The sequence below is a fragment of the Glycine soja genome, chromosome 3 (assembly GCF_004193775.1).
Source record: "Glycine soja cultivar W05 chromosome 3, ASM419377v2, whole genome shotgun sequence".
NCBI lineage: Eukaryota > Viridiplantae > Streptophyta > Magnoliopsida > Fabales > Fabaceae > Glycine > Glycine soja.
The window spans coordinates 46,717,695-46,745,598 of NC_041004.1; the positions used below are offsets into that span (position 1 = coordinate 46,717,695).

The window sequence follows — 27,904 nt, forward strand, 5'->3', positions numbered from 1 at the left end:
GAATAACCCCGTCCGTTAAGTTGGAGCTATTAACTACCCTCATATGATAAATCAACGTGATGAAAAAAAAAATCTTTAAAAAATTAGCATCCAACAAATATATTTCAATATATCAAATCAGAAATTGAATTGACAACCAAATTCTTCCCTCAAACTAACAACAATAAAACTCCACTATTATTTTCATATAATCCAACAAAATTCATCTTAAAAACACAGTATAATCTGCACCTGCACATAGTACATTACGGAAAAATCAAAGCTGCTACGATGGCATTGTCAATGTAGAATGGACAAAATATTGCAGGTGTAAAAAATATATTACCACCAAAATTGATTGAATAAAAATCTTAAGTAAACAAATAATTCACCTCATCTAATTTACAATTATAGACATAATCAAATACCCAGGCGGAAAAAAATTGGGTAAGCTGCCTCAAATTGCGTATATCTATATTTTTTTTTTTACTATATCATTGTGCTGCCAAAAATTTGGTTATCAACGAGAATTTTGTATTCCGACCAGAGAAGAAAGGGAAGGACACAACACCAAGACAAACTTAGCTACTTGATATATCTTCGTGACTGTCGTCACTGTCATCACTGCACAGCAGTAAATACGAGAGATTTATCAATAACATATTTTTACATGGGTTGTTGACTTACGTACAAAACCAGTGAAAACTACCAAAAAGTTTAATTGCAATTAAAGTTTCTGATATTTAACAGAACTTAATTAAGATGAGTAATTATTTTTTTATACTGATTTTTTTTTTGAAAAAACAAGGATTATCTATGCTAGTAATAAAGATTATCCATTTTGTTTAAAAATTAACCTATAATTAAACACAATTGTTATTTCAGCACTTAAATTTGTTTTTTTTCCTGGGAAAAAATACAAACAATAAAGCTTATGAAACTCTATAATTTTTCCTTCCTTTTTCCTATATTTCTACATTTAATAATTCTCTCCACTTTCCATGTTCAACAGGGTACAAGGGTAATAGATAGAGAACGTTAGGAAGGCAGGCTTCCTTGTTTCGCCCAGCATGCACGTTGTTCAGTCACTCACCCCCATTTAAAAGCAGATCAATGCAAAGTGACTCAAACTAGCATTGACAGCTCTAATTAGCTTGTCAATAAATTAATAGGCTAAAATGCATTAAGAATTTTATTTCATTTTGTGACTAGTTTTAAGTTAATGAGGATTTTTGTATCTCATCTGGAACCTAAAAAGACTTTGTTACTAGTAGCATGTCAGATTCATTATCATTTTGTTTTCTCCCTTAAATATACAGGATTTGGTACTTGAATTGCATAAGATTGAAATGATCATTCTATAGAAATGCATATTTGATTATATAAGTACCTATATTCAGGAAACTTGGATAGGCGCCGAGCATCCAAGCCAGTGATATACTTCTGTGCTGCTTGAACATTTTCTGAACCTGGAAAACCCAAAAGAGAGTTAGGAGAGCATTTCCATAATACAATTATCAGTTGCTAAATCTAAAATCCTGTTCCAGTAGACAAAAAGGAAAACCTATTCAATAATTCACAGTTGTGACATTAAAAATGTTGATGTAAGCCGAAACTAAAGATTCTTATAGATTATATATGCTTTTATGGTAAGATTAAAAATAAATATTTTAAGAGGTTTTTTGTTGACACAGAAAGATGTAAGGGAAAGAATGGCACTCGAGTGTTAAGTGCTATATATATGGCTGTTTTGGAGTAATAAGTTATTTCAAGGCTGGCTAGTTTAGAAACAGATTGAAGCAAGAACTAACTAGGGTTCTGAAAGACACCAATTATTGCATTTCATTCACCCACTAGAATCCTACGCTTTACATCACCCTTTATTTCTCCATTGTTTTAATGATGGACCCAAGATATTTAAAGCGTGTAATTTGTGAAAGGTATGGTCTTTAAGTTTCATCATTAAGAAGAATTAATACACCTCATACTAAACTAACAATCCATATACTCCGTTTTACTTCTACTTAAACACAAGTCATGAGCTTCCAGAACTTGCACAAAGTCATGAAAAACACCAATTACTTGATTTCATTCACAAAACTAATCATTCAACTTGTAAGAAGTGCCAGCCAGAAAAATAAAATTCAAAAAATGTTTTATTAGCATTTGATTATTGCTTATGCTTTCAAGACTAGACTCTTAAACATCAGATATCCTATTTATTCAATGGTCAAAGACAAATATATGTTGAGAACATAATCACAATCAACCTTGCCCAACAAAAATATCAATAAAAAGATAAAGAGCATATAACAGAATGCAGGCGAAACTGTGAAAGTACCCTTTGTTAGTTGGAAGGCATGTAGCGCGCATCGTTCTGCAGCAAGTCTAACTGGAGTATTTCCATCTTTCATACACTCTGCTAGTGCAGGACCGACAATAGTGCTGTGTGACATAATGGCTGAAGGATTTGCCTGTAATGTTGCAGAAATGTAGACCATGTAAATTTTCAACCATATTATTCTACAGGTGATATCATGGTCAAGGCAAGACTGTTCAAGCGCATACCTTGGCAACAGCTTTTATAGCAGATAATGCTCTTCTTCTAACTTCACTAGACTCATCATGTGTGGATGATACTAGCAATGAAAGAACATCTTTGTAAAGAAGTGTGTCAGAAGGATCCACCTGAGATCTATAAAGAAGGAGCCTTCCCAATGCCTTGGTTGAAGTTTCGCGAAGAGGGAACTGTTTTACAGAAAAATTTAATAAAATCGGACAATAGCAATATAACAAGAAACTTGTTAGACTTCAGAAATAAACACAATGAATTCTGAAAAAATTATAGAAATAATCTGGATTTTAGACCAGATTTGAGATCAAAATTAAACAACAAAGGGTTTTCCCAGAGCAAGAGTTTCCACCTTCAAAACACAAGAAATAATAATCTGACACCTTAATTGCCATCTACAAGTCTCACAACCTATATATATCACTATAACTATCACATCACAACATATAATTGCCAAATTCGAAATTAATACACAAATAACTCCTCAATTACTTCCAAATACAGAATTAAGGTGCTTAATTCAGAAACATGGCCTACCAAACCTAATTGAGTATTAACATACCTTCTCATCCTTCAGGGTGTCTCTAAGGCAATCAACAATAGTTGAGAACAAGGAAGACGAACAAATTGTTGCTGGATTGTAATGAAATAAGGAAGAAATTGTAAGGATGGAACCATGCCTAGGTGGCCAGCTTGGTGAATTAGCTAGACTTGACAGTTCTTGAATCAACTCTGTCAGCTGAACATCTTCAAGGTACTGGAGTTATAGTAAAAAAACAATCAGAAAAACATTATAAAAACAAAATCAAACAGAAAATTAAGCATCTGTAATAAATTTAGGAAATGAAAGCAAATGTAATAAGAAAAGTGGAAGAGTAACATTTTATAGTCATTCAAATAAGGAAAGAAGAATAGAGGAAACAAAAAAAATGTCAGTAAAATCCAAATCCGTTCAATAGTCTACAAACCTGTGTCAAGATACCCAATATGCTAGAAGCATATGTTCGAACTATCTCATCATCATCATGAATTAACTCCTTGAGAACACTGTAAAAACGAGTTCGAACAGCAGAGCTCACATTCTTTCCAGCATGCTTCAAGACACCTTTCAAAGCAGTCAGAATAGCTTCACTAACACCGCCATCTGATCCCTAAATAATCAAATTCCAACAGTTTTGTATTGGACAAGTAACATTCAGCAATGCTAAGATGTTAGATTCACAGTGTTGCATCAGCTTAAGCCAAAATTGAAGTACTGAAATCACCTGCAAACTTGACAGCAAATCACTAACTAAAGGGTCAACCCTGGTACTGAGTCCGCTGAGCTTCCCAAGTGCCAGGGCAGCACTAGAACGAACAGTTCTGCAGTCACATCTAATCTAATAAGCAAGAATAATAACATATAGGAGATTCCCAAATACCAACATTTTATTGCAAGTTAATTACAGTAAACTATCAAATAATTAATTAGAACAATTAGTTAGAGGTTGGAAGGGCAGGGGTTTATCTTAAATAGCAGGGAATCAAGGGAGTGAGTGGTATTTAAGGTTGTAGCATTGAGAAACGGTGCAGAGGCTCAGCTGTAAAGGAAAATCCTTAAAGGAGATTTCTCTCCTTTAATAATTGATATTCAATGGACAACAATGGTTTGTTATTTTTTTTTTTACTTTCAATCTTTCATACACTTTAAAAATTCATGTGAGTCAGTAAAAAATAGGTCCAGTGTGACAAATCAAATGTTGTGAAGGAAATGAAGAATTTGGTGGTGACAAAATGGAGGTGAAGATCATGGAAGGGGGACAATCCTGTGGATAGTGCAATCTTCAAGCAAAGAAAGAAGAAACAGGCAACATCCATGTATATTGGGTTTTGTGCAGTCCCAAGAATTCACCACCAAGTACCAACACACAACTGTTGTTGGATTCACCCTTGGAGGAAGATGGATAATCAACTAAAAATGAGATTTGGATCGCATGTATGCTAGATTGGTGACCAATCTTCCCCTGCCAGAACAGTCAGAAAAAAGTCTGTTTTCTGTTCTATTTTCCTTTTAGTTTTTATTGTGATGTCTTCTTCCCATGAGGATTTCATATCTCTACATCTGCATCTTAATCTTCTTAATAAATCATTTGTCAATAAATGAGAATACAGATTATGCATTAACAATGTTAGCAATTCCTTTAAATCAGTCTCTCCCCTTTAATTACGGCATAACTGAATGTTAAAGTTTTTACTACATTTGACCCATTTGAGATTTCCCCACTATTTTATCGTTAGCAAGTCATGGGATAAATCCTGCAAATATTTAATTGAATGATTTACTAATAAGATGGCAATTTTTGTCATTGTGGGAAGTTGAAAGGTGACTTCCATATTTTCAAACCATGCATCAAATCTACATAAGTCAAAGCTGAACGGGGCAAGTTGCGTTTTCCTTAAAACTACATGCAGATGAAAATAAGAAACAGGGATCGTTTATTATCTCAAACCTTGTACTATCCTGTAGACACTTGACAAATGTTGTTTGCAGCTGAGGAAGAAAAGGCTTCAGGGAGATTCCACCCTTTTTTATCATCGTAGTTAGAGTAGACAAGATGGCACTCTTCACCTGCCATGGGAATCGATCGCCTATTATACGGATAAGAGGCCTATGACAAAAAGGATTGGCAAAGTCAGAATGTATAAAATATGTCCCCAGAATAATAAATGATAAAATATAGAATCTCAGTTGAGTATAAAGCATGGACAATCAAATATCTACCTCACCTAGAGCCTTCTTGGGATGAAACTATGTATAATTAAAACAATGAGAAGAGCAAGATCAAGCTCAAAACAAACCTATTGGTCAAACTGGCTCTTAATATCCAGTCAGGGACTCAAGGGCTTAGGGCCTAACTCATCCCCACAAAACTGGCTTCTAAGGTGAGGACTGCCCAAGATTTATAAGCTCTATTTAAGCCATATGTCTAGTTGATGTGGGACTAGACCACCATCCTTGAGGCTGCAATTAAGGCACCCCTAAAGAGGCCGCAATACCACAACTAAGGTGGGCTAGGGGTGACCACAAGGCAACTTTCCAACAACTCAACATCATACGTTGTTAGGCAACGACATAAATAATTTCATATCTTTAAGAAATGCAGATTGCAAGACTGGGATAATTTATTGAAATTTTCTTAAACATAGAAAATGCCAAATCAAATCATTTGTGTCAGCATAAGCATACAATGCGGATTAAGTGAGAAATAGTAAGCCAACAACCAATGAATTGGTTCTCGGTTGATGTACTGAAATAAGAGAGACCAAAAGATTGACAGAAATATTAAATTATAAAATGATATCATTACTTATTAGAGCTTGCTATGCTAAAATATGAAATCCTGCCAAATAAAAAAAAAGGGCTAAAATGTGAAAATTTGTAGGAAAAAAAAATCTACATCAACAAATTATTTTATTAGATACCCTGTTATTGGGATGACAAACTCCTTGAGTGATTGTTCACTGGTCACTTCTATCAGTTCGCCAAGTCCCAGAGCAGCCTGCTCCCTCAATTCAGCAGACCCACTTATGAGACCCTGTGTGCAAAAATAATAACTTGACGAATGAATTTTATGTGTAAACCTTCCAACTTTATATATAACACACAATGTAGGACTAAGAACCAAACAATGCAATATTAGAATTTTTAAACTATGTAGGAAAGAAAACAGTCAGCATATTTGTAATATTATTTAAAAATCGAACATAAATGATGTCAAAGCCAGATGAAAAAAATAATGCTAAGATGAGTTGTGCTTTTCACTCAGCAGGAGTGACTGGGGGAGACATGACTGAACAATGAGACAGTGGAACTGCAAGACCATAGATGAGCAAAAACTGGCACAACAGCAATAGCATAGAAAACGCTCAAATTGACACAAAGGTACAACAGTACAACTTACAACTGCTTTAAAAGGAGACTAGAATTGCATTACTTGATAAGAATATAATCAACTGATATGTTCTTAAAAATCTCAGACAGGATTAAAAAATTATATAAACAAAGCTATACCTATACTAGTTTTCTTTAAATATCCACAAAGAATGTGAAAATGGTAAGTGTGAAACTGGATTGCAAAACATGTAATGATCATACAAAATGCAGAAATTTCAATGGAATGAAAAGAAGAGTACTTGGAGAAAAATTGGCAATATAGGCTGAAGTGCTTTTGGAAGACAAAATCCAGGTATGAGAATTGGTCCTCCCTGCAGAGCAATTATACAGAATATGTGCAAATTAGCAATTAGGAACCAAAAACAATATCTGAAAGTCCCAGATAGGAATAAGTTTAATGGTAACAGCCTCACCTTCTTCTTCCTCCGTTCCTTATCTCGGGATGTTGACACGGCATCACGGACAAGTTTTATATAAGAAGGCAGCACCTCCTTGGGTACTGAAATAATGACCCTTGACAAAGCTTCCCACGCAACCTAATGAAAAGCAAATTATAACAATATACTGTATAGAGGATCTATGTATAATGTCAACAACTCCAGCACTTACAGTAACAGTAGATGAATCAGAATCACTTAGCAAAATGATTAGAGTAGATATCATGTTTGGAGCTTCATCAACCAGATATAACTTGCTATTTTTGAAGAAATATCCTATCAGATATGAACTAGATCTTCTGACAGCAGCCTGTAGACACATCATAAAAAATAGAATAAATTGTAGGGAGGGCATGTAGGAGACAGATAAAGGGCATCAAATTATATCTGTTGTTACAAGAAAATACCTGACTATCATTAACACCTTTGACAAGCTCTGACATGAGTGGCTCAATACCTTCCTCATCAATAACTAAGACCACTGTTTCAGAGGCTTCCTTAGCCAAAGTTTGAACCTCCTAGAATATCAACAACCAACAAAAAAAGAAAAGGATAAAATTTCTCCAAATCAATCTGCATTCTATAAGGTCAAGACTCATAAAATCGTCACATGAAGATGCAAACATTATGTCTGAATTCTGCAAAAGTATCTCTCCAAATTATGTGAGCATAGTGTACCTTATCATCATCACCCATTGCTGATAGCAAAGGAGGAAGCACAGTACAAAGATGAAAGTCAAGGCCAGGCCCAGCAACCTCTGCTAAAGCACCTAAAGCGTGTGCATTGAAGGCACTTGGACAAGTAACAAGAAGTTCTTAGTTAAAAATCTTAAGATACAAGAGCTATATCATCTAGAAGAAATGGATCAAAACAGAAAGACACATACGACAATGGAGGATGAACCAGTTTGGGTAAAATGTGAGGTAGTACTGCACTTGTTCTGACACTACAAATAAGGAAAAATGCAAGCATTTAGTTTAAAACAAGAAATTGGCACAAATAATATAACTTCGCAGTATGAAATTGATGTCACTGCACATTTTACCTCAAAATTTGTTTAAGGCCATCAAGTGCAGTATCAGAAGTTTCATCATCCTCCAATGCATGTAGAAGAGTTGGAACAATCTCATCAATAGCTAGCATTCCGGCACTCTACATTCCAAATTTGGGGGATAAGGCATGCTAAAATAATTGAATTTTAATCACCAGTCACCACTAACAAAAACTCAAAAATACAGTAAAAGCCACAACCTTATACAAAGTGCTGAATGCTAAGCCAGCTGATTCACGAACCTCAGACACACTGTAAACATATCCCTCTAATATCAGATAATGCAGTCTAAAAGTTCTGCAAACAGTGAAATAAGAATAAAATGCACAAACCTATCACAGAGGGCAGTCCGAATAGTTGGGATGAGTTCATTCATGAAAGTCAACAACTGGCTCTTACCAGCACTTGCCATCACTTCACTCAGACCAACACATACACCCTTGCAACCAATAAAATTCATAATTGTATCAAATAACAAGTTATGAGCTATTGAATCTATGATACAGCCAAGGTAGACTTTTGATCATTAGGATGAAATAAAAAAATTCCAACACCATAAGCTAGTCTAACCTGTCTTCTGCTGCTGTTGGGGTCATTCAGCCCCTGTGATAAGATTGGAATTATCAAGGGAAGTACCCGTTCACCAAGCTTCCTGACAAGCTCACCCAGTGATCGTCCAGCAACCTACATTAGCAATAGGGATATGTAATTTCTGCAACCTATGATAGAAAATAGGTTGACACAGATATAGCACAGACCTGCCGCCTTTCAGATGATGATGATGCAAGGGATGTAATTAAAGTATCCATCAGAACTGGCATAATTTCCCTAAGAGTCTTTGGAGTATTTGCCACAATAGTTTTCCACACATGTAATGCAGCCTGAAAAAAGAAAAATGCATCCAGTCGTTACATTTGGTAAGCATATTCCAATAATAATAATGAACAATATATTGACTAAAAAAAAAGTAAATGTAGTAGTCATTACCTGACGTACTGACAAACTAACATCAGCTCGGACCATGTACAATGCAGCAAGTACTTCATTACGTTTATCACGTCCCAGAATCTCAATGATGGCACGCCCATGTGCCTCAGTACTAGAACCTTCATCATCACTGCCCCCCTCAAGCAAAGCTTTACCAGAAGTTCCAGCAACCTGAAACAAATAAATAGGCTCATAACTCAAATCAAGCTCTGTGAACTGTAAAGGAGTTGCTCAGGGATGAGCAACACATACTTTGAATAATAGATCACCCAACAGCTCGACTGAGCTCTGTCGAATACGCCAACTATCATTAAAAATGCCATCCTCAACAGCTGGAAGGAGAAGTGGTAGAGAACTGTAGGGAAAAAAATTATTAATTATGATTAGAAATTAGTGAGCTGAGAACATGAGAGAAAATAGAAAAAAGGGAGAGAAATCTCAGAGAAAACTGATTGGCACAGCATCCCCACTTGTGGCATAAATCACAAGTATCATTCAATCAATAGTGATAAGTCTTACATAAATAGTGCAACAATATGCCAACACTACAGTTTCCACAAACACATTTTACCAGGAGTGGGGCTAATAAAAAAGTATTAACCACGCAACACAAAAAATTAAAAACAATGATACAATAGAACATACGTTGTTGCATAATGCTCGACCAGGACATGGCCAGCTCCTAGGGCAGCATCTCGTACGGATTCATTCTCATCGGCAAGACCTATAAAATGTCAAAAGTAAACATGGTAAATTTTCCAAGATAACAAGCCAAGAAATAGCAATAATAGCACATAAATTAACCCTAAAAAATAATACCATACCATCTAGAATAGCAGGCAGCACCTGGGGAAGATAGTTTTGGAACTGGACTCCCAGTGACCGTGGCAAATACTAAAGAATATTTTGGGAAAATGATTAAATAAAGTCTACAAAAATAATCTTATAAAACTCCAATGCGATTTGTGAATGTTACTGTACTTTCACTATTTACCTTGAACAGGGTCAAGTATCCATCTCGTACGGATGCTTTTTGATGGGAGCAATGTCGAATAATATCAGGAAGTACATGCTCAAAGAAATCAATCCCAAGAGCAGCTAAGACCTGTAAATGAATAACAAGTCAAAAGAAAAAATATGGTAAAATGGTCTCCTTAAAGAATGATGATATCTTTCAGTGGGAATCAGAGAGCTTGTTGAATTCATAAAAAATGAAAACATATTATTTATTAATTAGTAAAAATGATTTTCACACTGAGAGAAGTTTTGAGCTGCAGTGTGAAGATCAGATCTAACTAACTAGCCAGCTGTCCAAAAACAAACTAGCAGCTAACTAACTTATAAGCATGAGAGCTGACTTGAAACTAACAGACTTGAAAAAAAAGCAAAACAATTACACAGAAAATAACACATTAAAGTAGTACTATTCTCACACCAGATTACCACCAATATGTTATCAAATAGGCTTCCATGATGGATGATGCTTTATTCCTAGCATGGTCATGGTTAAAAGTTAGAGAGAAAAATTTCAATACTCCTTTCAACCACTGGTCTTCCAATCTTGTGGAGTACTTTGGTTAATCTGGGTCGGGTATCTTTATCTTATGTGGTGGGGTCATTGTTGGGTTTTCCTTTGTTTTTGGAGGGTGACACAGTAGGTGTCTTGTACTTGTGTATATCTCACCAGTACCTCTGGTACTGCTGTGTTTTTTATTAATAATATATATTTTCTGCCTTCCAAAAAAAAAAAAAAAAATAGGCTTCCATGATTCTTGTCAGTTTCCAGTTCTACTATAAATACCCAGCTCACTTAACAAACCCACAATCCTTGTATTATAATTTTTCTGATTAAAAGTATATATAATTTCCATGTATAGGGTTCATTAAAAGACCACCAATATTCGCATAATGGAAAGTTCCTCTAATTTACAAGCTAACTAGTAACTTTTTCAGCCATAAAAAATTATTTGCAACTCGTAAAACAAATGATCCTCTAGATTTTTTAACTATCCTTCTTAACATTATTTATGTAATTCCAAAGGTCATAGCAACTAAGAAATGATCCTCAACTATATGAAATTCCAAAGGCCCTAAAAAGTAAAACCTATTAAAAGAAAAAGTCTGACCTCACTCAGTCCTTGAGCTGCTCCAGAGCGTTCAACATTACTATTATCAGATTTCAGTGTGTCAAACAACCATGGGACAAGATCAGGGAAATTTTCTTCGCCCATTCCTCCTATAAGGGATCCAATGGCTCTAGCAGCAACTGACCGAACTTCAGGGATAGGATCCACAAGAACCTGCTCTTATAATATATGCATGAAATGAGAAGAAACCATGGCCAATGAAACAAAAGTAAAAGCAGCATTCTATGGAATTACCTTTTTTACTTCAGGAAGCAACAATCCTATATATGGAATCATATCCTTCGGCTCTGTAACCAAGGAACACATGTTTCCAACTATTTGTGCTGCCCTCTTTTTAGTGTCAGCACTCCTTTCCCTCAAACCTCTATGTACTATCGGTACCAATAATGCAAGTGAAGGGGCATCAATTGAATTAACAAAGGTTGTCTGCAACCAACCATAAACATATTAGGTAACTAAGTAAAAAAATAAACAAAATAAACAAAGTAAATGCCGTAAACCTTACTTGAAGAAGAATATCAAGGGAGTATTTTGTATGCTCATTAGGATCACTAAGTCCCTTAAGTAGAGTAGGGACAAGAGCAGATATTTCTGGATTCTTTATCACACTCCCAACCTGGAAAAAAATTAAAATTAAAAATATTCATCACAGAAACAGGAATCAAATGGATAGAATAGTTCATAAGTCAAGACAAACCTGTTGAAGGGCCATTTGCCCAGCTGACTGGACTTTAGGATGTGTATCAGTCAAAACCTTCAAATAGCGATATGGGTTAAGGCAATGCAATCTATAGCTTAGAAGGAATTTAAAAGTAAAAAGTAATGTTTACTTCATATTATACCTCAGTCAATTTGGGAACAATCTTAGGGAGACACTGAGACAACTGTTGAGGAGCACAGTATGCCATAGCACCAAGTAATTGTACACTACTTTGTTTTGTCCTCCAAGCTTTATCTTCAAGACCCTGAGCAAATAGATTAGCTATGAAATAGTTCATTGAAATAGAAGCATAGTAAATGATAATTCTATAAGTAGGAAGCAAACATAAATTCTCCTTCAGATTACCAACTCAAGCCGCATTAAGCACAGTTAGATTATTGAGATTTGAGAAACATATCACTACCATACTCTCCTTCAGACTACAAGTGCAAGGAATTTGACAAGAGAAATAAAAAAAAAAACAACGCATACTACAAGGATTTTGCAAGAAGTCATTGAAGTAGCACAAGAATTCCCAATAAGTATATGGATATTGCAGTCTCCGAATGCCTACAAATATACCATTCTTACCAAATGTATTTTAATTCACATGCAAAACCAAAGGTTTGGCTGTGATCAGGCATCTTATTAATATATAGTTTAAAATCAAAAGGGAGGAAGGGGGGATTTAAACATTTCAAGCCGATAATATCAATCAATTACTTCAAGTCAAGATTTTGAATCTATAAAAGATGATGACAGGAGTAAAGCACCCAAGAATCACGATGAAAATTTACACTTTTACAAAACAATAACCAATTTGCATTTTGGCAACTCAAACCACATTTTGTTTATCTGGAGCAGACAAAATGTTTCATCAATCATAATGATAATACATGTTTATCACCTTCAAGAGAGATGGAAGGACAAGCTTCACTCCTTGAGCACTAAGTTGAGACATCATTGCACGGGCAGCACATTCAGCTGCTTCCCTGACTGCATTAACTTGATCAGAGAACGAAACCAAAAGTAGTGGTAACATCTGAATCACATACCTGAACACAATAATTGTGAAAATAATTAAAAAAACACACAACATAAAACTAAATTTAAAATCAACAATTTTAGGGACAAAATACTTAGCAACTTACGGTTCAAATATTCTTCCAAGTGTTTCACAAAGGCATTCAAATCCAAGTAAAGCTCCTTCACGAGATTTTGCAGAATTCCTGCAGTTTAAAAATAAATTAACATAAAAATAATTTAGGTATATTCCTTTCTCTCACATTTTGATGGTCAAAAGTCCGATTTAAAAAATCAGACTGATTTTTTATTTTCTAAAATTCAGAAAATAGGCAGTGTTTAAAAAGAAAAAAAGATGTTCACAATAAACTCTCCAACCTTTCAGCAAGACTTTCTTGAAGTGTAATCACAATCCTATACTTTTTCAAGCAGGAGATACCAAATCCCTTAACCAATCCTGCAAGTCCAAAAGCAGCCCCACGCCGTTCTCCATATTTTTCACTTTTCATCATTTGATCCATCAGCCGATTAAAAAGAGCTGCTGCATCATCCTAATGGTTGCAGTATCAAATAACAATAATTCAGTTGAGTAAATCTAGAAAACATCAAAATGTAAGACAATATTCACCTTAAGCATTAACATAGGGAAATAGATTAAAGCTCTGCACTATTATCCTATGTAGTTTTCTACTTTTCTTTCAGCTTGTATAATATCAAGGCTTGTTATAGAATCAGCTATGATTCGTATTTATACAAATATGTATCGATTTAGTACCTCTGGTACTTAGTAATGAATATATTATATTTTTGGCTGATCAAAAAAAAAAAACTATGTATTTATGTTCAGGTAAGGTGCTGACAAGCTAGCATAACAGCACAAACTTTGTACTTTAAACAAGATGAGTTACACCCAAACAAGCATGTGAATTGTAATACAACAATTTGCCACCAGGTTTCAGTATTCCTTTCAGCAAAATACTGTGAAACCATACAAATGCATCCTAACACCAAGCATCAATAACTATTTATATTGGACCTATTGCTTGTGTCGATATTTCATACTATCCACCTAATCAACAACAGAGGGGGGAAAATAAATATGCAAACAAGGGTTATTTTTTGTCCAATTTTTATTTAATGCTGATAAAGTGGCACTCCTTCCGTGAAGATCAGAAGTAAAAGCATCCAATGTAAGAATATTCTTGCATACTTGTTTTGATTGCATTAATGGAGATAAGCACGCAGAGACTGCCCTTTGAACTGCTTCAGAAGGAGTATTTAAAACATCCAACAATTTGTCCACAACAGCATGAACCTTAGGATCATCCTGCTCCAAAAGGAATATAAATAATAGCAAAAGTTTTAAATTTTAACTAGCTACCAAAATTAAGAAACGAGGAGCAAGCTTTAATACTAACCTTTGCCAAGTGTTTTGCCAGAGCTCCAGTGAAGATAACCACACCCTCACGAACCAAGTCATATTTTTCTTCGTCTGGAGCCTAAGACAATGAGGGAAAATCTATTACTGAAGCATCACATATAACTCTTAAAAATGTTTTAAGTGCCAAACTACAGAGAAAGAAAAGAACAATAGAACAGTATCCAGCAGATCAATCTCCCACGTGATAAGGAACTCACAGTTTTGTTTAAGTAGTTCTCAAAGATGGGGAATAACAAGGAGACATTATCTTTTCCATTTTTATCAATGATCAATATACCAGCATTAATCATTCTGCCTCTAACATCAGCATTCAGATCAGCCTGCAAATGAAATCAATACCAAAAGTCAAACGTTTAGTAGAAAAGTTACACTATAGATCAAGGTAACAGTTCACTGACAGCATCAATACAAAACACACTACCGTCAAAAATTTACATTTACTTTTAATTTTAAGCAGACTATTTTATTTCGTCACATTAACATCTATTATTGAGAGTATCAAGCATTAAAAAGTTTTTAATTTATTTCATTTCATTTTCAGACAAGGGACATTTTATTGCACCATCCAGAACCTGTGTTGAATATGGGTTTAGGCTTATGATATTTAATAGGTGTTTATAGTTCCCATTCTTTGTTTGGTAGTCTGTCAACCTTTATAGCAGTATAATTCAATCCCTAATTCCTCAAGGATAAGTAATTTTTTGTGGTGGCAAGAGCATATTGCTCACTCCTTGAATGTGTTGCATGATTTACAATACAATTTGTTATGAGCCATGAGGTATGGGTTATGTTGCACAACATTTTGATAGGCACATGGATGAATCCCTAATACCCTGATATGCACTCAATGAACCTTAAATCAAACTGTTGTCCATCATATATTCACCCAAAGAAAATTCTTACTCTACATTGATGAATGAACCTGGTAAGGCAAAAAATTGAAAATTCACTGCAAAATTATTGCTATTCATCTGACATAAGCTCAAATGTGCACAATTCGCACTGAAGAAAAAATGGATGGAGACAACAATAAGTAATATCAAATATTAACCGGTTAACAAATTTTGATTAAGGCTGTAGGACCTCTTCCAGCTTCCCCACTAAACCATTTTGCACAATTTTGTGATGGGTTTGGTGCAAATATAAATCATAGCAGATGGAGTGGATGGTGGGTTGCTCTAACTAGCACTATATGCCAACATAGGAATCTTTTGATATTTCAAGGAAAACCTTTTGACTCATATAAAGTCATGGAAGAGGCTATGTTCTTAGTTTGGTCTTGGCTCAAAACTAAAGAGAAAGGTTTCGACATTAGTTTTAACCACTGGTCTTCCAACATATCGGAATCCTTTGGTTAAACTATGTGGGGTTGCCTTTCCTACTGGGTTAGTTTGGGATTTCTTTTGGAGGGCAGCACCAGAGGTGCTTGTATTTCTTTTAATTCAGTACCACTTGTACTGCTTTGATTATCTTAATAATATAATATATTTTATGCCTTCCAAAAAAAAAAACAAATTTTGATTATCTCAACAGTGAAAAATATTTTCATTTTTGATTTCATATAAAGCTATATTAGCTCTTAAAAAAGATGTTGACTCCAAATGAAAATAGGTTTCAGTTCTAGGATTATAATGAAAATCAAAAAATAAATGCCAGTAAAATTACCAGTGCTCTCGAAATTAGAAATGTCATGACAACAGGTAAGTCTTTTGTCCTCAAAATATCGGCGGCAGCATGTAATGCTAAAGCTATTCCTTGCCTACCCAGCCAACCAGCATCAACATTGTCATCTCCAACACCCATGTCCAGAATATACAGCGAAAATAAAGTGGAAAGGGACTCCTGAAAATTATCAGTAAATCATGAGACCAAAACCACATAGCAAAAAGTGAAAATTATAAATCAGACATACTTGTATAGAATCTGGATGTTCATCCAAGGCAGCAGCTAATGCTTCTGCAGCTGCCACACGAACATTGTAGTTAATGTGAGAAAGTGCTTTGTAAAGTCCCGAAAAGTCAGTTCCAAAATCAAACCCATAATGATCCCATATGTCTTCTGCCACTTGAGCAACTGACTGAAATGTTGAAAATAGTGAATTAGCTTATCATAATATAGTTCAAGTTAAAGAAAATTAAATGAAAATAATAAAAAAATAGGAAACAGTACAAAATTACCAAGCACGATCAGCAAAAGCTACTATACTATAGCAATACAAAGTAAATGAAAACCTTATTGTACCGTAACGAAAGAATTCATATCTAAGAATACTTAAGCATAATGTGGAACAGTATTTCATGACTTTAAAAATCAGGTGCATGTATAGTTAACAAAACATTCAGACTTAATGGCAAATAAAAAAGCCACCTTCACGTGCCAATTAAGAACTTTAGTGGTTAACTCTTTCACCCACATTTTTAAGACAATTAGACAGTTTAGCTACTCGAGAAATAAGCAATGCAAAAAGAAAAAGAAAGGTGGTTCACGAAAAAAGAGTAGATTAGCAGAGGTTTTCACTCTTGATTGTGAGGACTCAAATTTAATATGTAGGGATTGCCTTCTTGGTTTTCTGAATTAACGGATGGTGGGAGGGGTGGGGTGGATGGGGGGGGGGACTCTAAAAATGAATTATATTTTGAAATGGAAACTAATTAAATCATGTCCAAGACCAAGTCAGTAAAAAATAATTAATTCAGCCATTTACAGGTCCAGTCAGTTGAGTTCTGAACAATTGGATCTACAAATCATTAAAATATAGACTTTCTAGGATATTTTGAAATGCAAACTTAGCTATATCTCTAATCTCTAAGACTCCCTTCATCCTTTATAAAACCCTTTCAACTAATTCACATCCCTCAAGAAAAGTAGTTAATTTAGTTAATTGCATTAAATTTGTCAATTATTTGTACTGTTCTTCTAAAAATTACCCTTATTTTTTAAAAATTAATCATCTCTCTTTCTACTTAATTACTTCTCATCTAATTAATTAATATTTGGAGAGAGAATAATTAATGTAGATAAGTGAGAACAGTAATCTGAGGCTATATTCCCCAATCTTAAGAAGGGAGAGAAAGAGTTGCTTTCATTAATTTCTAGCATTTTTTAATTTTTGGTTAAAATATTTGTTAATTGATTAAGGGTACTTTAGCAAAAAATAATTAAATGCATCCAAAAATTAGAAAAGAGTCTTATAAAAAGGGACAAACAATTTTCTGGAAAAGATCTTATAAATAGGGACAGAGGGCGCAGTCTACATCAGCAATCCCCAATTTCAACCTCAGAAACAATCGTGAGATGAATTGTACAGTTGATTTCTTATGTCGGCACTCAGCATTCTCTTGGTTCTTATGTCGGCACTCAGCATTTTTTAATTTTTGGTTAAAATATTTGTTAATTGATTAAGGGTACTTTAGCAAAAAATAATTAAATGCATCCGAAAATTAGAAAAGAGTCTTATAAAAAGGGACAAACAATTTTCTGAAAAAGATCTTATAAATAGGGACAGAGGGCGCAGTCTACATCAGCAATCCCCAATTTCAACCTCAGAAACAATCGTGAGATGAATTGTACAGTTGATTTCTTATGTCGGCACTCAGCATTCTCTTGGTTCTTCCCCCGCTATCATTGCTTTGCTTTCAAGAGTGTTCAATTTACACATGCCCAGAACATAAGTTCTCTGGATTTGACCACTTTCAATGCATTTTTATTGTCTTTCTAAAAGAAATGGGCTAAGAATATATAGGAGACCCACAGAAAAGGCAAAAGCAGAATTAAATATCAATGTATTACAAGAAAACAACAATCTAAAGTGAAATTGGATTGAAAATAAAAGGCAAAGACATCATATTACTGTACAATTTTTTTAAAATAGTAGTTTATTCTCTATGGACAAGGAAAATTAAAGGAGAAATCTTAAGCAATAAGTTTCCAGGGAAAAAAGTTCAAACCTTCTCAGGATCATGTAATGCTATCCATATACTTGTTGCAACCTCAACGTTTTCAGGTAGAGAACGATTAGCAACAGCAGGGATACATTTGACCGCATTCAAGCATGCCATTCTTACATGAACATCTTTTGCATAAACTCCATAAAGTGCCTATATAATTAGAAATTGAGAGATAACATAAGCATTGTTACAAAGAATCAAAGACACAACTGCACAATGCAAATAGAGTTAAGCATACACACAGAAGCAACTTCAGCAGGTTGCAAACCAAGACTCAGCTCATTTAGTGCAGGTCCTATCGATGCTTGATACGCTGGAACAACACCGAGTACATGGTAAAGTACCTACAGAAAATAAAATTAATAAGGCAATTGGTAAAATAAGAGAATACTAAATAAAGCATAAAATGTTGGGGAAGTACCGATAACATTCGAATCCTAGGAAGAGGTAGATGAGGATCAAGGTGTAAATAAAATATTCGAAGTACATCATCATGAAATTTTGTTTTCTTAGAGCACAGAAGAATTCGCTCAATTATCTGTAGAGAATCAGAGTTAGGAACATAGAAGCCTTGGTACATTGATTAAATAGCGTTTGAAAGTATAATTGCTTACTGGGAATATAAAAGAAAAAGAATCTACAGGAAGTGCTCCTGATTTGCAAGAAATAGATAGGCCATCTAAAATCCGCTCAAAAAGGCCATGTGGCCTTTCATTGAATTCCTCTTCAGTAACTGATGGAACTAGATCCAACAGAAGATGAACTTCATCAGTCACAATTAAGCGCAAAGCAGTGGAAATGTCAAGGGCCCAATCACATAGAGGGGGAGCAGTGCATCTTGCTAACTTCACCATGGTTTCAAAAGCCTCATCACTTACAATAGGCGATCGCATTAATGGTTCGACAAACTTGACCTGACACAAGATTTGGACCCAGAATCACAGCCATATATAATTATATCACATAATAAAAAAAAGGGATAGAAATTATGTAATAAACTGTACAGTCTCAATAATTAGAAACTACAACCTTAGGAAAGAGCAATTAAATTTAACTAAAATGAAGGGCACAGAATTAGAAATGGAGTGGACCAAAACCAACCCCAAAAACTAGTTCAAAGGGTGAGTATTGCAGAAGTTTAAATGGACTACTTTGGCCATATTCCCAGCTAATATGGGATCATAACACACCACTTGCCTATACCTAGATATTTGATATTTGAAGGTTACAGGAAAGAATATTTACCCATAACCCAAGAACATAAAGACGAGATGGGCTTTGATAACATATTAAAAATGAATTGGACCTAACTCAAAATGGATTAGACATAACTCAACCACAAAAGCTAAGACAAAGAGGAAAGATTGCTCAAATCATGTAAGGAGTAGTTTAGCTGTAATACTAACAGATGGGCATCTTAATTAATAGTTTTAATTCAGACTGATCTTAGTTAATTCAAATAGCATCAAATATATTGTAACAAAGATTAGCAGGCAGCATGCCAATACCATTGAAGGCAGCCTACTATGAGCAAAAACTGAATTAGCGATGGCCATATCTCCAAGAGTTCTTAGCATCAGAGACAGATTTTTCTGTATTTCACGGACTCTATCACGTACAGAAGCCTCCTCCTTAAGTAGCAATTCTCTTGCCTCCTCCTTTGCCGTCTTCCCTTTGTCTAAATGAATCACAATAACATCATAAGTAAAAAGCAGCTTAGGTGAACTTTCAATTCAAAATCTACAAACTAAGACAAACAGAAGTGCAACACTTGCCAGCCTTCTTTGCAGCCTTCCCAGTATCCTTTTTCCCTGCACCAGCAGCTTCTCTACTAGGTTGATCTCTCCTCACAGAATGATTAGAACGTGTATGATCCTAATTGAAGAAAAAGCATAGTATAACTAACTAAAACTCAGGAATGAAGCAAAGAAAATGGAAAAAATTATAATGTACCTCGCCATCTTCATCGTCATACATCCGGAAGCGACCCTTTGCTTGTTTTGTGTTCTTTGCAGTAACAGATTCAGCAACATAAACCCCTTGCTCAGTGGAAAGCATTCCTTCAGGCGTAAGGAAGATCTGAAACCATGTGACAAAAAAATATAAATCATATTTGCCGATTAGAATAAATGAAATTTAAAGTAGTAATCACAACAAATGGAAGACATTGCACTGATGATATTAATATCAATCAATAGACAGTATAAAGTGCACTATGTGAATTACCTGAATGTCATTCTCCAAAAGTGTATCATGAGCAAACCGCTCGGGAAGATTTAGCAAATTCTGGCATCATGAACATGCGGTAAGGTTATCAATCAGAATATACGAATATCAATCACAATCTTGAAAAATTACAGAATCCAGCTAAATTATAATCTGAGCATACATATATAAATTGCATGGCTACCTTTTCAAACTCTATATATGTATCTCCAGGGATTATAGACATCAAGTTACACAGTGACAATATCGCTGCCTGTTGTTCTAGTGGATTAGCACTCTTCAAGCCCATTGGTCCCAGTAAGACCTGCAACACAATATATCATTTGGTAGTTTGTAGAACATAGTTAATCTTTTAAAGGAATCCAGTTTATACATGATTGAAGTCAAACAATTGGCACAAAACACGACACAAATATGTACTAACACAAAAAAAACAGATAACAAAGAAAGTGAAAAGAATGAAACACAGCTACTCTAACTCTATATTCATCCCTTCAGAATATGTAAATCACACAGCTACTCTAACTATATAGAAGAAAGCGCAAAAGATTTGAAGTACATCAATCACACAATTACCTGTAAGAAATTCCCCACGTTAGCTGAAATGACATCAATGACAACAAAACCCTGTGTCTGCAGACACTTGGAGAGCCTCTGGAAAAAGAATGACACAGGTTAGCTAACAAGTCAAGAGAAAAAAAAAGCACTAGAGTAAATAAAGATTCCCTCACCATGTATATTTCAGGCATACAGACATGCCATTTACACTAATAAAAGGTAAAATCAATTATGATCATTATCTCACAGATGATTATGAAAACCAGAGTAGATTACTCATTCAAAGGCTTGTCAAAGAAAAAATTCTAAACATGTCTTGTTGAAAAATAATACATACAGTTTTCGGGTATGGGCAAAAGAGATATACTTCCATCTAGCTAGACCATATAAGAGTAAGTATACTCTTATAAATACACACATTTCAATTGAACTGCAACTCATATCAGATTCATTAGGCTATTATCAGATTACATGCACAAGGTCAGGCTTCTAGACTGCTGAGTTTATACTAGTTTATTTTTTTATTAGCAATTAATTAAATAATAAAAGTGAAAATGGAATACAAGACAACACACATGTAAATAACTACCTTCCACACTGCATCAATTTTTGCACCACCAACTACACACGGGTGATGTGAGCAAAGTATTATTCTGAAAAATGATTCTGGAGCATGTTTCAGAGCTGCTGGTGACATAATAAGCAGAGCCTTTACCAACACCTCAACAGATGGAATGAACGGAACTTGAGGGTCCAAAGAAATATCAGAATCACTGCAAATTCAAATATAATAGTTTTAAAGCAGAATGGAAAAGGTTGAGATTGGTAAGAGAAGAAGTACAGAAGTACGACTCAAATGTGGTAGGACATTAGGACCATGTTTGTGACCCTCTATAAACTATAATAGGTAGTGAGGACTGCTATGAAAAATCCCAGAAAATTGAATTTCCAAAATACATTAGTAGCCTCTCGAGGATTAAGATCTGCAAGATAGGCACAAGCTATATTTACTAGATTGTGGAAGAACTTGCTCCAACCACATTAGACAAGTGTTTTTCCAGAAGCAAAACCAAAAGATACTAAACAATGTTACCAATCTTATAAAACATAATTTTCCACTCATTTGACTATTAATAATTTGGCTAAATTGTAATTTTGATCCCCCTATAATTTCAAATCTGCGATTGCGGTCCTCCTACTTCTAAATCAAGACATTTAGTCCCTCTATTTTAAAAAACAAGCAATTATGGTCCTTCCTTAGTTGACCATCCGAAGTCAAACGTTGACTTTCATGTGGTATATTGATGCTGACATGGAACTTATGTAGACAATCAACACGGCACTTATGTGGAAAAAGATTAAACGAAGTGAAAATAAAAAGTGTCTTAATAGGAATTGAACTTATAACCCTTTATTCATAGACAAAGCAATAAACTACTAAGATGCTTGCTTTATTTAGTTAATTACATTAACACTATTTTCTACAAATTATTAGTCAAAAGTTATTAATCTTTTTTAATTTTACGTCAATAATTAGAGTAAAAATAATTTGTATATTAAAATCAATTTTAAAAAAATAATGTAAATAATTTTCATATTAATTTATGAAATTTAATTATAAATTGGTAAAATAAAAATATGTAAACTACACAAAAATAAAAACATATAAAATGATATAAAATAAAATTAAAAAGGTTTATATATTAAATATATTTTAATTATAAATTTTGATAATTTGAAAAAAAAATAATAATAACAATTGACTAATGATACATAGAAAATAATGCTAATGTAGTTAACTAAACAAAATAAGTGTTAGTGGTTTATTGTCTTGTCTATAAATAAAGGGTTATGAGTTCAATTCCTATTAAGACACTTTTTATTTTTCCCTTCATTTAATTTTTTTTTCACATAAGCATCATGCTAATTGCCTACGTAAGTTCCACAATAGCATCATTATGCCACATCAAAGTCAACATTTGACTTTGGATGGTCAACTAACGGTCACCAGAAGAAATGACCAAAATTGCTTATTTTTTAAAATAGGAGGACTCAATGTCTTGATTTAGAAATAGGGGGACCAAAATTGCAATTTAGCCTAATAATTTAGAAAAGCAACAAAAACCCTAAAGGGGAACTTGAAGAGGAAACTTCCAGATAATTTGTGGCCACTGGACAGGAGAAACACTAAGCTTTTGGTAGGTCCAAATCTCTAAGAATGTGGATTTGGACCTAACTCAACCCCAAAAGCAAACTCATAGGGTGAGGGTTGCCCCCACTTATATACTTTATCTTAGCACTATCTCTAGCCGATGAGGGACTTAGGTTTTTTCCAATATAATCTAATAGCAAAATATGCAACTTTTACTACCAAAGAGAGGTACCTTTCTGAAATATACACATCTAAGTCCAGCTGACTTATACAAATTTAACTGACAAATATGCAGGTCATTCTAACATCAACTATTTACCTTGTTTTTAAAGCTAAATGTTTCTCTCCAATCAAAGTAAGGTACTTCGAAAATTCCAACAATAGATCTTTAGATAACTGTGGAGCAGATGGGATAATCTTCCTGGCAACATCATAAGCCATTCTTCTAATATCCCATCTCGGATGACACATAAAAAAGATCATTAACTGCGTGAAGTTAACAATGAATGCGTCAATTTAGCAAGCCAAATATAGGAATCTGATAAAATGCAAAGTGCTTTACCTGTAACATCAATCTGACCGAGAAATTGGACAATGTACTGCAGAACCAAGAAAACAAAGCATAGTCAAGCATACAACACATAAAGGCAAAAACTATGGTCATCTTTTTAGCATTATAATGGAATTTACCATTGTAAATGTTCCACAAGAAGCACTTCAAGTAGATCAACGCATGTCATGTTATCCTCAATTGAAAGCTTTGAAGCCTGCAGAGCATCTTTTCAGATATGTAGAATAAAACTTGGGTAATGCTATTAACAATTTTTAGCTGAGTAATCACCATAGAAATTGGCACGACAGAAGGTTCATTTTGTGATATCAGAGCCCATATCTTTTCCTTTACCAATGTTTCCTCTAGGAAAGTAAACACAGTTGAACAAATAAAAGTTTTGGCAAAAAATAAATAAATAAAACAGAAATAAGCTAGTACTCAATATTAAAGAATATAAAGATTTCTACTAATACAAACCAGCTTTGATATCAACAGCAGCTATCTTCGCAACTAGTAACAATGCATATATGCCATCTAAACGTTGCACTGCCTTTGTAAAGCCAGTTTTAACAAGTTGCATAAGAGTGCCAATCAAAGGTAACATCTGAAAAATATAGTTGAAACATAAGGGAATGATGTTCACATAGTATGCATGAAATAAATTAACAAGCAATTACAAATAATCATAATAAAAGGTTACCTTTAAGACAGCATCTTCATTTTTGCATATAGCATGTAGACTGCGCAGAAAACCCTTTCTTAAAGTTTCCTTCTCTTTGAGGCCAGAAGCCAAAAAGGAAACCAAACTCTCTTGAATGATATCTGTAGATCTAACTGCCCAAGAAGCTATAGCTGACAAAATCACAATTTTAACCTCCTCATTTCCTGTCAATTAAGTGTAGAGCATGATTCAGCACCAAATAATATGATCATTAATTCCTTATAAAGAACTGTTTGCAAGGGATATTGTCAAGTAGAAAAGCTCTTTCAAATTAAAAGAAACATCATAAATAATTTTAAAGTAATTAAATAAGCTTGTAAAACAACAAAATACCAAACAAAAAAAGTATTACCACCTTTCTTCCTTTTTAAGAGTCTTTTAAGATTTTTGCACAGCAACAAAGAAATACAATAAATTTTATCACTCCTCATAAAATAGTTATGAAGTTACCTATTTTACCCTTTTTCCTTTTTACTGCACAATAAATACACATTAGTTATTTTCTATTTCTGCCTTCACAATAAATGTGAATTAAATAATTAAAAATTAGGTGGAAAGTAAGGAATAATTGACAAAAAAAACAATTAATGTTATCTTGAACTGTGAAAATAACAGATAAATAGGAACAAAAGTTTTCCAAAAAAACAACACTTAAAAAAGGAATAGAGTTAGTTTGTTTATCAAATGTTAAAATTGTAGCTTAAAAACAAACTTATATCATGAAAGTGTTTTTTTCAGAGTTTATCCAAACACATCATAAATACCAAAAAGCAAAACGTCCAGCGGAAGAGAGCTGACCAAATAATGATCAGTGACAGTCACCCCACCTCCTTTGTAACTCATTGATTTACATTAAGAATAATGAGAAATACCAATTGATACTCTCTGGCATTTAAAAGCATTACAAATGACATGCTGCATATTCACTTACCTAAGACAACTTTTTATCCTAATTTATGTGCAAGTCTAATTAGAAATATCATTTATTTCTGCATTATTATAATTTGTTTGGGCCACTTGGTGTACATTGAACGTGTCCTTTCAGTCTTTCACATTAGAAAAGTTCTTGAGATATACTTTAAAGGTTTTCAATGCCAAGCTTTGTGGCAATGTGCAGCTTCAGCAGATGTCTGTTATATGTGGTTGGAGAGGAACACTCGTATTTCAACAATGCCCCCATTGCCCTAAGTTACGTAAGGGGATAGGATCGTGTATTGAATTTCCTAGGTGGTCAAACCAGGGTTGCTTTTCGGGGAATTCCACTATAGATATATAAGTGGTTAAACGGCTCTTTAGATTTTTTAGTCTCTTTAGCTTATTGTTTTACTTTCATTTGTCTGGTTACTGTTTAGGAGGATATCTGATCCCTTCTCCAAATATTTACCTTTCTCTCTTTTCTTTCTAATAATATTTTATTCTACATTGAATAAAAAAGCAAAAGACAAACTTAGTAAAGAAATATATTATATATATAACGAAAAGGAATATTACATCATGTGCTTACCATCATCCTTGTAGTATGATAGAAGAAAATCACATATTGTGCGAGACAGACTGATGAGGTATTTTCCATCAGGTGCATAAGACAATTCTTGTATCGCATTCACCATTCCAACTCTCTGGTATGGAAAAGCCAGCCTTCCTTCAGAGCCTATTCAGAATGAAACTTGTGCGGTCAAAATATATTACAACAGCACCACTAGCACTGTCAATCAAAACTCTAGATAACCCACAATCTCCAAATGGTTTAGTAGGCATCATAACAAACCAACAACACAAGCATAGTGACATTTTATACCTTTAATAACAGCTTTGATAGCATTGAACATTGTGTCTAATGCATCCGGATTGCTAGATTTTTGGCTCAGACTCTGGACTATAGCTAATGCCCCATCCCTTCTCCCTTCATCAGCATGTCGAGCCTGTGCTAATACTACCGAAAGAATTTCAGCAGCATATTTACTCAGATCAAGGTTAACAGACTTCAACAGAATCCCAACAGACTCCAACACAATCTCTGGGTTGCGCTTTAGCATTTTAACAGAGGATGGTATCACAATACTTTGAAAATCTTCATGTGACATTTGCAAATAAAGTGGATGAAATGCTTCAGTAAGACTCTTTCCTGGCTTTTCTTTTGCACTCAGTATTGCATTAACATATATATCAAGAAATGCTGGCTGTAAGGAGCAAAGAACTACATCAGACACTATGACGTTAACATAAACCGAATGCAAACACAAACCAGAAAACTTATGTGCACCCACTGACCTTGAATTCCCCAAATAAAGACGGAGATCGACTTGAGAACTCCAGCAACAGCATTAATAATTCCGGACTATCCTTGAAAGGAATTCGGCCATTTCTAAGCTCTTCCATGTAGACTTTATAAATATCCGGCAACTGATAACAAGCATAAACATCTAAATTACACTATAATTTTTAGTATACATTATATAATCGAAAAGGAAGAGGTCAAAACTTAAAAGCATGAAATTGAGGAAGCAACACACGTATTAGTATTAGCATCAATAAAATAAAAAGAATGAAGTTGAGCTGAACCTGAGAAAATAAATGGAAAAACTTTTTCCTGCAAGCCCTTCGCTCCCGAAAAGACCTTTTCAAAACTAAGCTAAGCAAAGAAGCTTGCGCGGCAGCCACTCGACACAGAGCATTCTTAGAAACTGCGGCGAACTTGCTCTTGCTCAGAAGTAGACACGACCAGCTGAGAAGTCTATAGCCCCCAACGTGAGATTGAAACTTGGATTGCTTTTCCATGTTCTGAACGAGAGCTCCTGCAAAAGTCTTCATGAACACCGTTCCACCCAAGGCTTTCACAATCACATCATCAACGGCTTTCCTCGATCTAAGATCATCGTAAATCGCAACCGTTCTGAATATTATATCGGTGAGTAACGAAGCGAGCTCCGTTGACATTTCTGCCAAAAAAAAAAAGACCAAAACGATTATGTTGAATGACAAACAAATCACGCATTCAGACCGTGCGATGCATGTCTATCTTGCTAAGCAATAGCGAAGAAAAACAAAGCCTCGTTCGAGATTAAACGCTCGTCGTTTTGGAAGTGAAGCGCAATGTTGGTTGATGGAAATGGAAATGGCGTGTTAGTGCGATGGCTTGGGTGCTGACCTGAAGTAGAGGAATTCAAGAACGCAGGGATTTCGCGACGGAATATCCGAACACGGTGGTTCGTGGAGGAAGTGGAAACCAATTCGGAGAGGGAAACGAGAGATTGCAATGATTCCGCCGCCATTGTAGAAAACGGGAAGATCCGAAGGAGATTGCGGAGCTCAAAATCTGATTAATAATGCAGCAGCGACGCTTCCTCTTCTGCCACAGTGAGTGTGTTTCAGTTCCTCACTACTGAGATTAGCTAGGGTTTTGGGTACTACTGCTATAGCTCGAACCTGTCGTGTTCGGTTCAGACTTTCGTTGAAATGAAAAACAAACCAACGA

The 27,904-nt window shown here is 34.6% G+C and overlaps 1 protein-coding gene across 2 annotated transcripts; it reads right to left on the reverse strand.

The window, feature by feature from the left end:
- Nucleotides 1-155: 155 nt before the first annotated feature.
- LOC114407753 (protein ILITYHIA-like) lies at nt 156-27,904 on the reverse strand. Of its 2 annotated transcripts, XM_028370980.1 has the most exons (60): nt 27,578-27,904; nt 26,992-27,368; nt 26,701-26,832; nt 26,228-26,609; nt 25,934-26,080; nt 24,409-24,593; nt 24,186-24,312; nt 23,997-24,070; nt 23,846-23,922; nt 23,718-23,754; nt 23,475-23,641; nt 21,593-21,776; nt 21,022-21,099; nt 20,630-20,749; nt 20,446-20,505; nt 20,173-20,298; nt 19,995-20,094; nt 19,728-19,897; nt 18,834-19,133; nt 18,641-18,757; nt 18,462-18,563; nt 18,220-18,369; nt 16,185-16,349; nt 15,938-16,114; nt 14,470-14,592; nt 14,250-14,330; nt 14,042-14,158; nt 13,210-13,382; nt 12,960-13,037; nt 12,716-12,863; nt 11,951-12,073; nt 11,806-11,862; nt 11,614-11,724; nt 11,343-11,534; nt 11,088-11,261; nt 9,956-10,066; nt 9,786-9,855; nt 9,607-9,685; nt 9,214-9,316; nt 8,962-9,132; nt 8,733-8,855; nt 8,545-8,658; nt 8,307-8,413; nt 8,175-8,226; nt 7,969-8,075; nt 7,810-7,869; nt 7,601-7,715; nt 7,330-7,440; nt 7,095-7,232; nt 6,899-7,021; nt 6,725-6,796; nt 6,014-6,126; nt 5,041-5,199; nt 3,817-3,913; nt 3,520-3,702; nt 3,114-3,308; nt 2,548-2,727; nt 2,321-2,453; nt 1,370-1,448; nt 156-603 (listed from the first exon to the last, which is right to left on the reverse strand). In XM_028370980.1, exons 1-60 carry the CDS (start codon nt 27,699-27,701, stop codon nt 561-563), a joined length of 7,893 nt encoding a protein of 2,630 aa, XP_028226781.1. In that variant the 5' UTR covers nt 27,702-27,904; the 3' UTR covers nt 156-560. The 2 variants fall into 2 exon arrangements, with proteins under 2 accessions (XP_028226781.1, XP_028226782.1); XM_028370981.1 differs by lacking the exons at nt 23,997-24,070; nt 24,409-24,593; nt 25,934-26,080; ... (2 more) ...; nt 26,992-27,368; nt 27,578-27,904 and having other exon boundaries at nt 24,186-24,301.